Here is a 14,779-nt window from a genome sequence, read left to right as displayed (position 1 = left end):
CTTTGGGCGTGAGTATTGAACTCGTGGAGGGCTAAGCAACCATTATATCGTTGTTCTAAAAAACAAATAAATTTGAGAAAGATACATGAGTATTGTTGACATGTATATGAACTATACTATGACGAGTGTCCGTAGGCTAGAATGAGCCCGATAGTGCACAAAATACTTGAACACGGATGTCAAATCGTCTCCAAATTTCCTTTGCCAATCAAATCGCGTGGGAGCACAACAAGGTAAGTTTGTGAAAGTAGACGAAGCCTCGGCGACCGTGCTACCATTTACTTTACATTTGCATACTCGAATTTTCAAATATGAAAAATTAAATATTCATGCTGGTATGCCTGATGTATTTTGGTTTAATTCAGTCTCATTATTACTATTTTACAGCATTACTGGCAAATATAGGCCGGAAATTCGTTAGAACAACGAAAAGGGCTCAAATCAGGTTTTTTTCAGTTTCAGTTTCAGCATGAAAATGTTTTTACTATAAAGATGACTGCAAGCCGAACTTTTTCTGTGTATAACTGGGATAGACTTGTTCCTAAAATTAAGCAGAGCTAACAACAGTGTGATATCGGCTACAGGTATTTCCTAATTTTACAGTAGATACCACGCAGCATTGGTGATTCTCAGTTGCTAAGAGGGTAGAGCGCCTGCTTCCCGCCTGAAGGGCTCGAGTTTGTGACTCTGCTCCGTTACTTCCTCGCACGTAATTGAGGTATTGAGGTATTTTTTATAGGACCCAACCACTAGGATATGATATAAAAATGGAACTAGTATACTGCCTTTTGCTGTAGAATTTAGATTTTCAGATAATAGTAAAGAACAACAATGTCTCAGAAGAGGGGGTGGTCGGATGACTTATATTAGAATCGTCCCATAAATGATCAATAATACACATAATGAAAAATATGTGGAAAATCGAAGTTGTGTATATGTATGTGTGTACCCGCAACCATCAAACAAAGCGTTCAGTAATTTCTCGTATCGTTCGTACGGTCTTTATAGGTGGAAAACGCGCATTAACTATAGAAAGAGTTTGATATTTGTTATAAATTTTAACTATAGGTATTCAATAATAGATAATCCAAAGAAAATTAAAATTTTCTACCTTGACAATTAGATTCCTCTAAGTATGTAGTTAGAAAACCAAATTTATTTAAAAAATAATGATTTTATTGGAAAAAGTATTGCCACTTAGCTTTACCGCTTCTCATAATTAATCAAGCCCAAATTTAGCTACATGATTTGAAGCTCAAGGAGAAAAATGAGATGACAATCAAAATAAAACCTTTTTTTATTCTTTCTAACCGTGTGCCATGAGTCAAGGACGCAATCAAGAAATTTACTGATTTACGTATTGTTCAATAAAACAGCTGCTTATAATAAATTATGTCACACAGCTGTAATAGTAAATATAACCTTATTTCTTATTCTTTTTAACCGCGTGCCATGAGTCGAGGACACAATCAAGAAATTTACTGATCTACGTATTGTTCAATAAAATAGCTGCTTACAATAAATCATGTAACACATATGTGATAGAATCAATATGATCTATTCGATGAGACTGGAAATTCTAATTGTTTTCCGAAATGCCAAGAATAACAAGCTGTAAACCTAAGCCTCATTTAACTCAGCGATTTGGGTAGTTTACAATCATATATTACTAATCAATGTTTTAAGTAGTAGTAATCAAATGAGAAACCATGTAATAAACACCAGTTTTTAAGTAACTTGTACATCGCTTTTGAGGTTTTAATACGTACTTCATAATAAATTATTTATTGTGAAAACTATTGAGTTATTAAATAGTTGTAATTTGGAATGTTTTGATTCCATCAATACATTAAAAAGATATAATAACGAAAGCTAGTTGATTAAATGACACATTTAGGATTTTTGATGCGCATAGTTACTAAGTAGTTTTTCTAAAAATTCTGTTGGAATGAGTAGTTTAATTTATGTAATTAGCTGGAAGAAAAAAGGGCTAAGAATTAAATGAAGTAGTTTCATAAAAGAAAGTAATAGAAAAAAGCATTGTGGATTAAAATCCTGAAACTATTTTTTAAGAAAATTTGTTTTGTTTGGTAAATTTATAAACTACTTGTACAAATTAACTTCTGCCCACATTCATGTATTCAAAACATTTTTATATGAGCAACTTTAAGTAAAAATTTAGTGGGTCCATTATAGATCACCGTATCTATGTTATACAGACTTCGTATTTATCCAGTACTATAGTATAAGCTATATCTAACGTAACTAAGTCTTTTGAAATAAACATTAGAAAAATAGTATTTTACTGAAAAGTTACTGTATTTCCATAAAAATACCTTTTAACAAAACAAAAAGATTAGGTAAGTTTGATGTGCTGAATTGATATTTTGTAAGGAATTTTTGAAGCATTCCTACTCTGGCAATAAAAAGTATTCTCCTGAATGAATCTGTAACCTTGAAAAGTTCTAAAATCAAAATATAAAAAAGGTAAGATTTTTTTTTGGTGCATCTTATATTTTGTATGACACTCGTAGAATCATACTGTTTAGTTTTTATGCTTTAACAAAATTAAACTACGTAATACTGACTTATGCTCTAACATTGTCATATACTTCCGACATAGCAAGGCATTATTGTATTTAATGTGAGGTTTGTATAAAGTATCAATTAAAAATATACATTACTTAGTTAGATTTTGTTAAAGTTCGAGTATTAAACAGTTTTTTTTTTTTTTTTTTTTTTTTTTTTTTTTGATGGAGCGGGTACAAGAAAGTCTTCATAGATACCCCAGCTCATTTGGTGATAGTGTCGGATTCACCCGATGTGCCTACTGATTAAAAACTAACCTCCCCGCATGAGACAGGTCCGTAAGGACCACTCCCCTAGAAGAAAAAAGGGCATAAGAGAAGAAAGAAGAAGGAAAATAACGGAGAATTTTGTCCAGCTCGCTCTCAAAGGAATGAGAGGAGAGGCACTTATGCATCTTGGCGAAGCTCGAATAAAAAATGAATGTGTATCAAAAAAAGTTTGCCGTTTTTATATTTTGATTTTAGAACTTTTCAAGGCTACAGATTAATTCATCCAGTGGACAGTGGGTGTTTGGGTACCCAAGTATTAAGTTATACTTCTATGAAAATACATGGCAAACAATATAATCATGAAATAAATACCTTCTATGAAACAATATTGTGTACAAAGGTGGTGCAATTATCGTTGGAATGAGTATACCGATGTTAGTTGGGTGTGGTTTCAATAAATATTTTAAAATTTATTAACTGATCAACTACAACCAATAGATTACAGCACAATATAATATGAACAATATATAGGCTGGCCAGTGTAAGACTGTGCGCTTTCATCGAATCTTCGGATGATTTCAAAACAACTTTCTACTGCCTACGCTGATTACGTCTCTAACGTCATGCTTACATCTGTCACATAGGCTCACTCACTTATTTACTGTCTATATTGAATACCCAAAATAAAATCGTATCTAAGAAATTAAGAAAAAGTATTCTGCAGCACCACTTTCTTTAATAGGGTGGTATTTCTGTGCCTGTGAATGTCCCTTCAAGACGTTCACCACACGTACGTTGTTGAAAAAGGTAGTATTCACATGAAACATGTATTTAAAATAGCATAAAAAACATCCGAAAAAATTACAGGTCGTTCAACTGTACTTTTTTTTACATTTTCAATTTTTCAAAATTGCAATTTAATATGTAATTTTGTGGTAAAATCAAGTAAAATTGCATTTATATTATCTGTAAAAGCCGAGGTAAAAGTCTTTCAATTTTTGTAGTATAAAAGATTAGTTTAGATACACATATTACATTTTTTTGTGAATATATTCACAATTTAGTTTTTAAATAAACTTAGAATGAAGAGATTAAGTATGCGTAAAAGCATGTATGTGAGAATATCTACATGAGAAAAACAACTGACAGCGTTGCTGCATATATTTGCGCTCCTCTGACTGCTCTGAACTTTTCCCCTGCTAACTATGTGATAAACATACTTTATGTTTATATTTACTGAGTTATTTCATTGTGCAACGTAGCCCTTTTTTGCATTTTAATTCGCAAAACCCTAGTAGCAAAAATTGATTAGCTATTAAAAAAGGCTAGAAGTACAACTCCTAAGGAAGAGAATAAGCCCAAATACAACATTCTATGAGCTACCAAATAGGTAATAATTAAAATGCAAATAAGTGCTTTTTTAATGGTTAAATGGATTTTTGCAAGAAATTTGCAAGGAAAAGATTCTTAAAAAATACCACTCATACAACACGTTTAAGCCTACAGTCTATTTAAATTGTAGACGTCTAAGCATAAAATTTTTTGTTGAAGACGTTGTTTAAAAAACTCTGATTTTTAGTGAATTTTTGTATTTAAACAAAAAAAAATCAACTTGTACTCAACTAGTCTCATTTTGTAGATCTTTTTAATATCTACAATCTCTTCTTCAATCTTTTTTTTTTCTAAGGAGCCAAGAAAAAATTATAATTGCGAAAAACCACATTTTCAGAGCTTTACCGGCAAATAAAAAAACCTGCAGTAGTTCAGCTGTTAAATTTTAGGTCCATTATTAATACATTCGAAGACGAACATGAATGCGTGAAAATATCTCGGTTGGCATTGTTTTCTGAAGACCCTTTTAATCGACTTTTTTCCGGTCTATTATGGATTCTCGACCATTTAACAGAGAAGCTTGATTGATAAATACTTTTAATGTAGCAATGTATATGAGTGATTCAATGATATCGATAATCAATCTTGAAAAACGTTTGGAAAAAAGGGAGGTATACAAATTGTCATGAAAGGTGAAAAAATTTGTGATGGGAACGTAAGTTTTTTGTAACAACCTATATTTCATAAATACAAAATTTAAAACGTTATTATTAAGAAATTGTAAAAAATTTTAAAAATACTGCTTAATTATCGTATTTATTATAGTTAGCTCATATTACATAGTTAGGATTATATTAAGTTTGTCTTTTTTTCAGCAGTTTTCAAAAATCACTTTATGTAACTCTAAAGAAAGCTAAATATTATTCATAACGTTAAGCTTCGTGAAAAATGGACTTTATTAAATGTAATCTTAGGTCCCCTTTACCTACTTTCTTTGTTTTTAAAATGAGTCTTGCAATTTTTACGTTTCTTTTGTATGATTGCTTCATCGAAGTGAAGACTCAATGTTTTGTGATGTTTGAACTCATTCATCGATTGCTAGTCTAATATATAATATTTTGGCGTTACCTTTTTCCAACATATTCTCAAGCAATGTAATCAAACATGATGGTTCCTTTTTTTTTTTTTTTTTTTGACCAGTTTTCAACACTTCGGCGAAATTCTGTAAAATTCAATGTCCCATATATTATTGATAAAGCCTACGATCAATTTTGCTAATGACACAGTGAGAGAAATCCATTTTCTTTTGAGGTATATTATAAATAAAAAAATATCTGTGGATGCTGTATCGATTAGGCAGATAACTATAATTTTCTCCAGTCAGCTCCTAAGCCTCCTATCAACAAACAACATAATAAATGAGTTTTTTTATTTATTGCCACTTATATTTGAAGTGACACCAATAATACTTGAAGCTCATAATGGACAGTAAAACACCTACATATTTAGTTTTGATAGTGCTCATCATGCAGCAAGCTCTAATGTTAATATTATTTGAATTTTCTTTGAACTATAAAAAAAATTTTATACCATAGCCATTAAAAAAATTCTATAGTATTGAACAATACATTTATTTATAACGTTTTGAGCTAAGTAGTTATACATTACGTTGTAGCATCTGAGTTGCCTAATTTTCCAATATTTCTTTTGGTACGGAGAAAATTTAGAATATCATGAAATAGACGGAGAGTTAACAGAACCCGAGGATGGCCACGAAAGATGAAATATTATAGTTATGTTACTAACCTAAAGAATTTCTGTGAATTAATTTTGTGTTTTCGTACAAAATACTTTTTTTCTACCGTATCAAAATAGACATTTTTAATTTTTTATCAAGGTCAAATTTGTGTTAAGTTATCAGAAACCTCTCTATAAATAGTTTTTTTACATTTTAGCAGTATTTTTTTTCTTTTGTTGGCCCCATAAATGTTTGCTATTTCAAATTTGACAATTGTCATTTAAAATTTGCCTTTAACGACCCCATATTCAGCAACCCAAAAAACTCCTATCTACTAATTTTTGTAACATTTTAGACAGTTTTTAATTTTTTTTGGCTGCCATATTGGATTCGCAATTTTGAATTTTCAGATGCCAATGCTAAATTTATGTTCAGTAACCCATTAAATCTACATAATCACTATTTTTATAACAAAAATGGTAACCTTTCAAAATCAATTGATATTCTGAAGGAAATGCTGTAGGGGGAGCCTTTGGGGGTGTTTACACCTTGGCCCATTTCAGCTTGGACCATTTTTTCTATATTTTATGATGTTTAAGCTTGAAGCTCCAAAAAGAATCATCTCGATTGGATTATCACAGCTACTGCTATTTTATTTTGACACAAAAAAAACTGCGTTTGGTCCCACGGTGTGATGGTTTTGAGTATATGGTTAACATACCTTTAGCTTATTACTTAAGTAAATCTCAACGAAAGTTAAAATCATATTCTATATTACTGACAAATCTAAAGTGAGCTCAAATTTTTTTGCGCAGCAGCTTAGCATGTATTTGTGTGTGAGTTACGTTAGTATTTCCTACAACATAAAAAGCATATATTATTTAGTGTTTTCAAGAATACTTTTAATTGTGATGTAATAATTTGTTTTATCGTCAACTACTTTTACTTTTTACACAAAATTAAAATTGGTGTATAAGCATGACTATTTATAACAATTTGTAGTATGTCACATGCATCCAATATTTCGAATTATTATTGGTTCCCTAATCTTTTACCCGCAGTTGCAAAAGCTTCAAATTTTTTTGTACGTATTATAACTTAGAATTTTTCTTTGTTACACTGTTAATATAACCAAATAAAAAATAATTTTTTTGATAAATGCAATAACTTTTTCATAAGTAGTCATGCTTCTACAGCAATTTAAATTTTGTGCAATTATTTTAAAATTCTAGCTATAATATTTTTAGTTTTATTGGCTGTATTATCACCTTTTCGTTAACGATAATTGTAGTACCGTGTTTAGGTGTTATTTTTACATGCTAGAAAAAATTTAAATTTAGTTAAGAGGCTCTAATATTATTTGCACTAAATTCCTTCTAAAACTTTCAACAGGTTAACGAATATAGATTGTGCTCGGACGATATGTCTTCCTAAAACATTCAAATATTATTAGCTTTTTATATCATTTTATTTTTTTAGGTCGTGTTACTCATACTTTTAAAAAAAGGAAGGAAAAGACTGAAGTTATTAATCAATTGATGTCAAAGGATGTTCCAATTATTACGTCAAAGACAAAAATTGGGTTAAATGATATGTCAGATGAATATAGATATGGTCATTGGTGTTACGATACACCAGGAACTATCAACGACGATCAAATTCTTAATATATTAACAACTAATGAGCTTACTAAAACACTACCTGGTAAAATTATTTCCCCACGAACATTTTGCATGTGGGCCGACCAGACAATATTTATTGCAGGACTGGGGAGACTAGATATTGTGGAAGCCTCTCACTTTATAAGGTAATATATATATATGTCTGAAAAGTACCCTTTTATTTCCTTTTTTTTTTTATCAAGAGCATTAATCATTGAGAGCTTACCTCTAACATTACACTCTAAAGTACTAAAACTAGCATTTTTTTCAAGATCTTTTTTCAAAAAAATTATCTTCGTTAACAAAGAAGAAAAAATGTATATCTTACCTTATAGTTATTTTGATCAATAGTTTAACGCGTGTACGAATTTTCTAAAAACCAATATAATTTACTCATCTAATATTTTATTAAGGTTTATTAATTATTAAAAGTTGCCACAAAGTTCAGTAGCGATGCAGCTCTTGCTTAATTAAAGATGGTTGATGCTTGAAGTGATTGTTGACAGAATCTATAAAAATTTTGAAAAATTCTTCATAAAACTACGTTTTTTTTATTGTAATTTGATCGTGTACTTTTATAGAAAGCAGTACATTTGCTTAGCTGTCATAAGTTGTACTTACTTTAACTGGTAAGGTATAATAGCTTAAGATAGTTCATGCGATCCCAATCAGATTTACTCTTACAAAAAATTATTTTCATTAGATTGAACTAAAGGGTATTGATACAAAATAATAATGCAAACGTACTTTTACACTGCCTTTACCTACATAACAAACATAGACCAAACTCATCTCAGGATATTTTGAGGTTTAACATAATTTCAAGAAACAAATGGAATGAACTTACTTCCAAAAAATTACATTTTCTTTCACTTTTTCACGATTATTTGAATACAGAAATCTAGTTTTATACATTTACAGAAGAAAAAAAGCTTTTTTAATTATTATTTAAACTGCTTTTTTTTGTTTGAAAATTTTTTTTGAGAGGTAAAGGATTGCAAAGAAAAATGCAAATTCGAAATCATGCTTTTTACAAAAATTTTTTCGTATAATCAAGTTTTAGAATAAGAAAAAACGTGAATACATCTATATTAGTCTCCACTCCCGGCGCCGTTTGTGTACAACTGGCTTATACAGTTATGATCATGTGAATGTTTAAGTACAATTGATACTAAATAATTTAATTTTTAATAATTAACATGACTTGTAAAAAGATTTAAAAAATGACTGCATGAATTTCATAAAATGAGTTTTTTTAACAACCGTTCCAATTCTCAGCTTTCTTAAGATTCTCAGTTTATGTACAAGTACAAAATAATGAAATAATGAAAATTTTGATTTGTTAAATAATTAAAAATAAATGTTTTTAACATTGCATTTATCTCAGAACCAACATTTAATTTTCAAGTGTCACAAATTTAATGGGTCTCTAATAAATTAATGTGTAGGTACAATGTACTACTGGGACCCCCCTCAAAATTTTAGAATATTTTTCGAGCTCTCCCCCTCTCAAAATAAGACAAAAATTTTAATATTTCTCCCTTATTTCAACCCAATAAAAAATATTCTATTTATTCCAGACCCCTCACCCCTCCTCGCACCCCTTAGCCCTGCTCATAGTTTTAAGGCCCCCCTGATCCGCCCTCTGAACTTCCCTCCGTTTACCTACTATTATTTAATTGTATGTATTAATTATATCTAACAAATTTTATTAAAAAAACATTATACCTTGAACTGTACGAATTGTTTTTGTTGATTTGTATGTATTTGATTTAATTCTTATGTAAAATCTGTATGTTATATTGCGTAAAAATTGTTACTTATTATAATAAAATTACTTATTACATGATTTACAATGATGATAACCGTTAAAGAAATGGGTTGAATATAATGATTTTTGCATCACGAGCACGTTATAACAGCCCTCTCACCACATATGTTGCATTCAACATAATCAGAGTTGAAACAAAATTCTTTCGGGTTTGGTCTTTTCTCTGGCCGATTTTAATGTAACCTGCTACATGCCAAACATACAATAATGTTAGTTTTTTAATGTGGGATTTGACAGTTGGTTATGCGGAAGTGATTTCATTTTGATTATGTTGTTTTTATCGTATGAATTAATATCTTTGTTTAAGAGCAGGATAGTGTTTTGAAAAGTACAAGGTTGCGTGGGGTTTCGGGAAGAGGTATACGTCGCTGAATAATGAAAACAAAGATAAAATAAAGAGCTTATATTCTTTGTACAAATTGAGAACTAATACAGTGGTCATTAAGCATAACAAAAAATAAATAAGAATAATATTATTTTTAATTCTCCAAACAATAAAAAAATATAGTTTGCTTTTCTTATTTTGACCGAAATTTTTATGTAATCATTCTAATCTATGCTATGGTTAGCTTTAAACATATAAACTAAATTTATGCTACTAAAGACTAGACAAAAATTATTGTTTTATGGTCTCATAGAATACTACAAAGTAAATAAAATTCAATACCCATTTCGCATTTATAGAAACTTCAAAAATAACTAAGAAGAATGATTTAATGGAGCGTCTTAGGACTCTTCTTAGCATTCGATTTTTACAGTTGACTTAATAACATCAAAATAAAATAACAAAATACTATAACTAAGATTTAAAATTATCAATAAAACAATTAATGAAAAAAACTTGAATCAATCAAGATCTTAAAATTTCGTATTGACTCTCACTCAAATACGACATAAGGCAAATACGCAAGACAAAATAAAATGGCTCCTCTTTTTTTAGCAATCTCTTGTGTGCCACACATTCTCTAATTATATAATCAATGAATAATAAAATAAAATAAAGAGATTCAATGCTTTATACAGAATTGCCTAAGATAATGACTAATTGCTTTATTGTGTGTAGCTTATAGCAAAAATTACTAAACATGAAGCAAATGGCCTTTCCGGTGCATTCGAATTAAGAAAGAGATGGACAGCAAAACTTTACCGTCTTTACGGAAATCACAATATATACGCCCGGAAATACGATGACCACCAGATTCGCAAAGGGCAAATAAAGATATTGAAAAGTTAAAGATCAAAGCGAGACACCCTCAATAGAGTTAAGGTACGTCGTTGAGACCACTGCAAGGGTTTGACTATCTCAGTGACGAGAAACTACCTTGCTAAGTAGTCTGTGGGCCAAAATCTCAAAATCCAATGCAATGACTTCGTATTACTTACGACCAATTTGAAAATCTGAAGTAAGAGAAAAAAGATGCCTCACTGACTCTGCCTCGTGTATCTTAAATTGTACCATGTGGCAACAGGTTGAGCGTGATTTTCTTGATCGTTGACACTCTTACCACGATCTTCCAAGGAAAAACTAAACTCTTTATGACTTTTGATACACGACTCTTCCTCGCAATACCCTGCCATTCCCCCAACCGCGCAATTCTCCCTTCCATGCGACCTAAAATTTCTCGCTTTATTGTGCGGCCCTGCGTCTGCGAGGTACCGCATATGTGTGGTTGTACCCCCCAATACATTTCTGGTCCAAATTTTTAAATATTTCTTACTTAATTTACCAGATTTTAAAGCTATGACGTGCACATTCTCAGGTAGAAATAAATTACATTTTACAATTGGTCCGAATTCCCCATTTGTTTCTTGCAAAACTGACATAATAGCTGACATAAGTTCTCCTTCAGCCAATACAACTGATTGAATTGTGTAGAAGTGGGTTGTTGAATGTATTGATTGAAGGATTTCTTCTATATGTTTTTCTCCTGCATCATTAAGTGTATGGCCACTATGTATTTCATGATTGAATCCACTTTAGTCTGAATTGTATACTGGCTTTGAACCATATTTTTTCATGACATTTTTAACAGCTATACGAAATGCTTCTTTTTTATCTCAAAAACTTTGTGTACTATGAAGAGCTTTTTTCATTATGACTTAAGTAATCTTCCGTGACACTATTATATCGATGTTGAAATTGCTGTAGCCACTTTTTCGATGCTTTAAAATATGTTAATATCGTTTTTTAAGCTGCTTCTATAGCAAATCATCGAACATCAATGTCATGAACAGCAACTCTATTATCTCTCTGCATTCAATTTCTCCAAACATTCTTTTTTAATTATCCTTGAATAATCTATTCTATTGCCATTTGCATTAATTTCGTCTTTTTATCCATACAGTTGTTTCGATGTTTTCAGTTTTTTGAATCGGTATTGAACCGTGTCAAAACTTTTTCTTTTATTACCACTTGTCCTAAATTCCACAGTTTTCTTGTAGTCTAAATCCGTTATTTGTTTTTCTACACATTGATCATCTATTTTACATACATCTTCATCGTCAATGCCATTTTCAGACTCATAATCCATAGGAATATCATCAGATGGTATAAAATTGTCATCATATTGCAATGACTCATCCATTTTATCATCTTTACCTCTTACTTCCACAGAACTTTGAATAATATTAAAAAATACCATTGCTACAAGTTATTCTTCGTCATTAGTTAGTAATTTCTTTTTTTGGTTAAAATCTTTTAACATTTGTGTTAAAATAGAAACTACATTTATAAAGTTATTATTTGCATCTTATTTTTTAAACTTCTACTTCTCCTTCTGAAAATAATTTTAAAGCTGATGAAAAGCTGAAAATTATAAATATTAATGTAATAAACAATATTGTGATGACATAAATACGTAAAACACCAAAGTTTACCCAGAATAAATTATAAGTATATTTGATATTCCACTGATTTACTTCAGCATTAAAAATGTTTTCAAGTAAGATTATAAGCTATGTCAATCGACAATTTTCTCTAACTAGCCCTATCCAATACTCTTTACGGCTTAATCCAATCAAACGTCCGTATGCCAGGTTTTACCAATAATTTTATTCTTTTTTATATGTGATTATGAACAATTGATAAATTTAAACAATTGAGAACTCACTTAGCTTACAAAGGTTTTAGTTGTAATATGTGAAGTAAATTTTTTTCTGTAAATCTTTATTATTAATACAATCTCGTAACATTATATGCTACAACACTTGTTTTTCGTTTAACGCAGCATAAATACTATGATTGAAGCTTTATTTCGGTAAAATTACCATACAATATTACAAAATACTAATGTGAAGCCTGAAAAGAAAAAAAGTGCGCAGTAATTTGGTGTTTTATTCCATTACTTAAAAAAGGCAACTGTAGGTATTACTAGCATTGTTCCAGTCAGTTTCACATTAACAAGCTTATACAAATAAAATTTAAATATTACTTACATACAACAAATCACATTATTAAATTTACTGTTACACAATTATTAGACTCTTCTTCTTGTAGAAAGTATTTTAATCTTATTTTCCAAATTACACTTCTCGTTACAGATAAGAAAGTTGTAAATAATATGTCTTGAAATCACAGTGTACGCAGTAAAATTTATAACAAATATAAGCTGACTATCACTTTGCATTCGACTTTATCAAGTTTCCACTATCTGATTCATTCTGCGTATGAACCTAGCTGTATGATAAAGTGGGAAAAATAAAACAATTTGTTTTATCATTACTTCTGTTACAGTATTAACCTATTTCTCTAGGGATTATTTATTGCTGGTGGAATAAGGTATGGCTGGTCAAGGAGGTTTGATAAATAAATCATACAATACAATATTATATCAAGAAAACTATAGTATATTATTATTTTTATTATATAATTACATTAAATACTTGCACATAACATTGCTATGAAATCAATATACACCATGCCCTAATTCTGAAGTTTAATAAATTACGCAAGATCTTATGATGTTAATAACAGGTACGCAATAGTTAAAGAGGCTGCTACCGGGCAACGCTATACGCCTCCTACAAGATACGCTTGTTAAACAGGTATTAATTTAAATACCGAATAATGTCTGCGCGAGAAGTATTTTCTAGAATGATGCGCCAATCAACGAAAGGTCAGAAATACGCACACATAAGCTAATAAAACTGACATTTAAGGATATGGTTGCGGTAACTAAACGACTTGAATGCGAACACGAGGATACAGTAACTTATGCTGCTAGCACAATGTATCGAATTAATAAGAAATTATCACAGGCACCTTGTGTTTAACACTCGTCCAAATCGCTAGGTGGAGAATAGCTCATGGATAGCAGAAAAGAGTACAGCCTCAATTTGGACCAAATGGCTAAAATGCTACAACAAACCACGGAAAACAGCTCCGTGAGAGGATATTTCGAGGTCAGCCCTAGTGTATTAAAGTAACACCACTCGCTACCTTTTATAAAAATGTCAGGAACTCGGCATGCGTAACAAAATGGCTGTATTCACACAAATTGGAACCGCAGCTACGCCCTCCGAAGTTAATCACGTTCTGCCTCATTCACACGCAATCCTGCAGACCTCTCTCTTTTCTACCTTACTCCCTCCATATTCCCCTTTCACATTCTCTACACTTTCCTTGTTCTTACTGAGGGACACCCCCTTTTTTTTCAGAATGATAGTAACTCCTAATAAGATCAAATAATCTAAATTTTCTTTAAAATATATAATAATAATATAAAACTAAATGAAATTTATTGTAGATACAAATATAAATAACATTAACTCATATATAATCACACTACCAATAAATAAACATTACAATTGGTAATAATGATAATAAAATTTATATATATATGTATACATATATATATATATATATATATATATATATATATATATATATATATATATCAGTGGAGCTTTGCCCTAAGCGCTCCGCACACAAACTCTTCTATGAATTATTTCATATCCACGAAACTTAAAAATTTAATAACCTAATTTCTACAAAAATGGACTTGTAGTTGTATACTTGAGTATAATTAGCAAGTGTTACTCGTAAGGGAAGTATTCGAGTTGTCAGACGCCGATTTTGATGAATTTTAAAATGTGGTAAAGTATGAAAAAATATTAGACACGTGTTTTTTTTATCAGCTCATATGCCGTTCTAAGAGGTGAAAGCAACCTTAAAATTCACTCCTAAAAACCGTTATTCCTAAATATCTCGGCTGTAAGTCTATATTTTAAAATAAAAAATAGAGATTATTCCTCGTGCAAAGGACAAGTAAATATCATTATTTTGAGCAGTGGGAGTAGCATCTCCCATTCTTAAGAGGGTAAAAACCCATTTTTTTGTAACAATTATCTGATAAAAAATTATAAAAACACTACAAAAAAAGGAAAAAAAAATTTGGAACACGAAATTGAAAAAAAAGGT

At 30.3% G+C, this 14,779-nt stretch overlaps 1 protein-coding gene across 4 annotated transcripts in view; it reads left to right on the top strand.

The window, feature by feature from the left end:
- The window catches only part of LOC106636386 (nitric oxide-associated protein 1), a 218,220-nt gene that overhangs the window by 162,079 nt on the left and 41,362 nt on the right, over nucleotides 1–14,779 (top strand). For all 4 annotated transcript variants that reach the window (XM_089595026.1, XM_089595025.1, XM_089595024.1 and 1 more), the window contains one exon: nucleotides 7,348–7,675. In XM_089595026.1, the coding sequence (XP_089451152.1) occupies nucleotides 7,348–7,675 (328 nt within the window). The remainder of the gene's footprint in view (nucleotides 1–7,347; nucleotides 7,676–14,779) is intronic.

Source organism: Copidosoma floridanum, unplaced genomic scaffold, assembly GCF_036245765.1.
Source record: "Copidosoma floridanum isolate Cflo_tuat_1 unplaced genomic scaffold, Cflo_Japanese_pri ptg000024l, whole genome shotgun sequence".
Taxonomy (NCBI): Eukaryota; Metazoa; Arthropoda; class Insecta; order Hymenoptera; family Encyrtidae; genus Copidosoma; species Copidosoma floridanum.
Note: the sequence above shows the minus strand (reverse complement) of the source record. Positions and strands in the feature narration are given on the sequence as shown.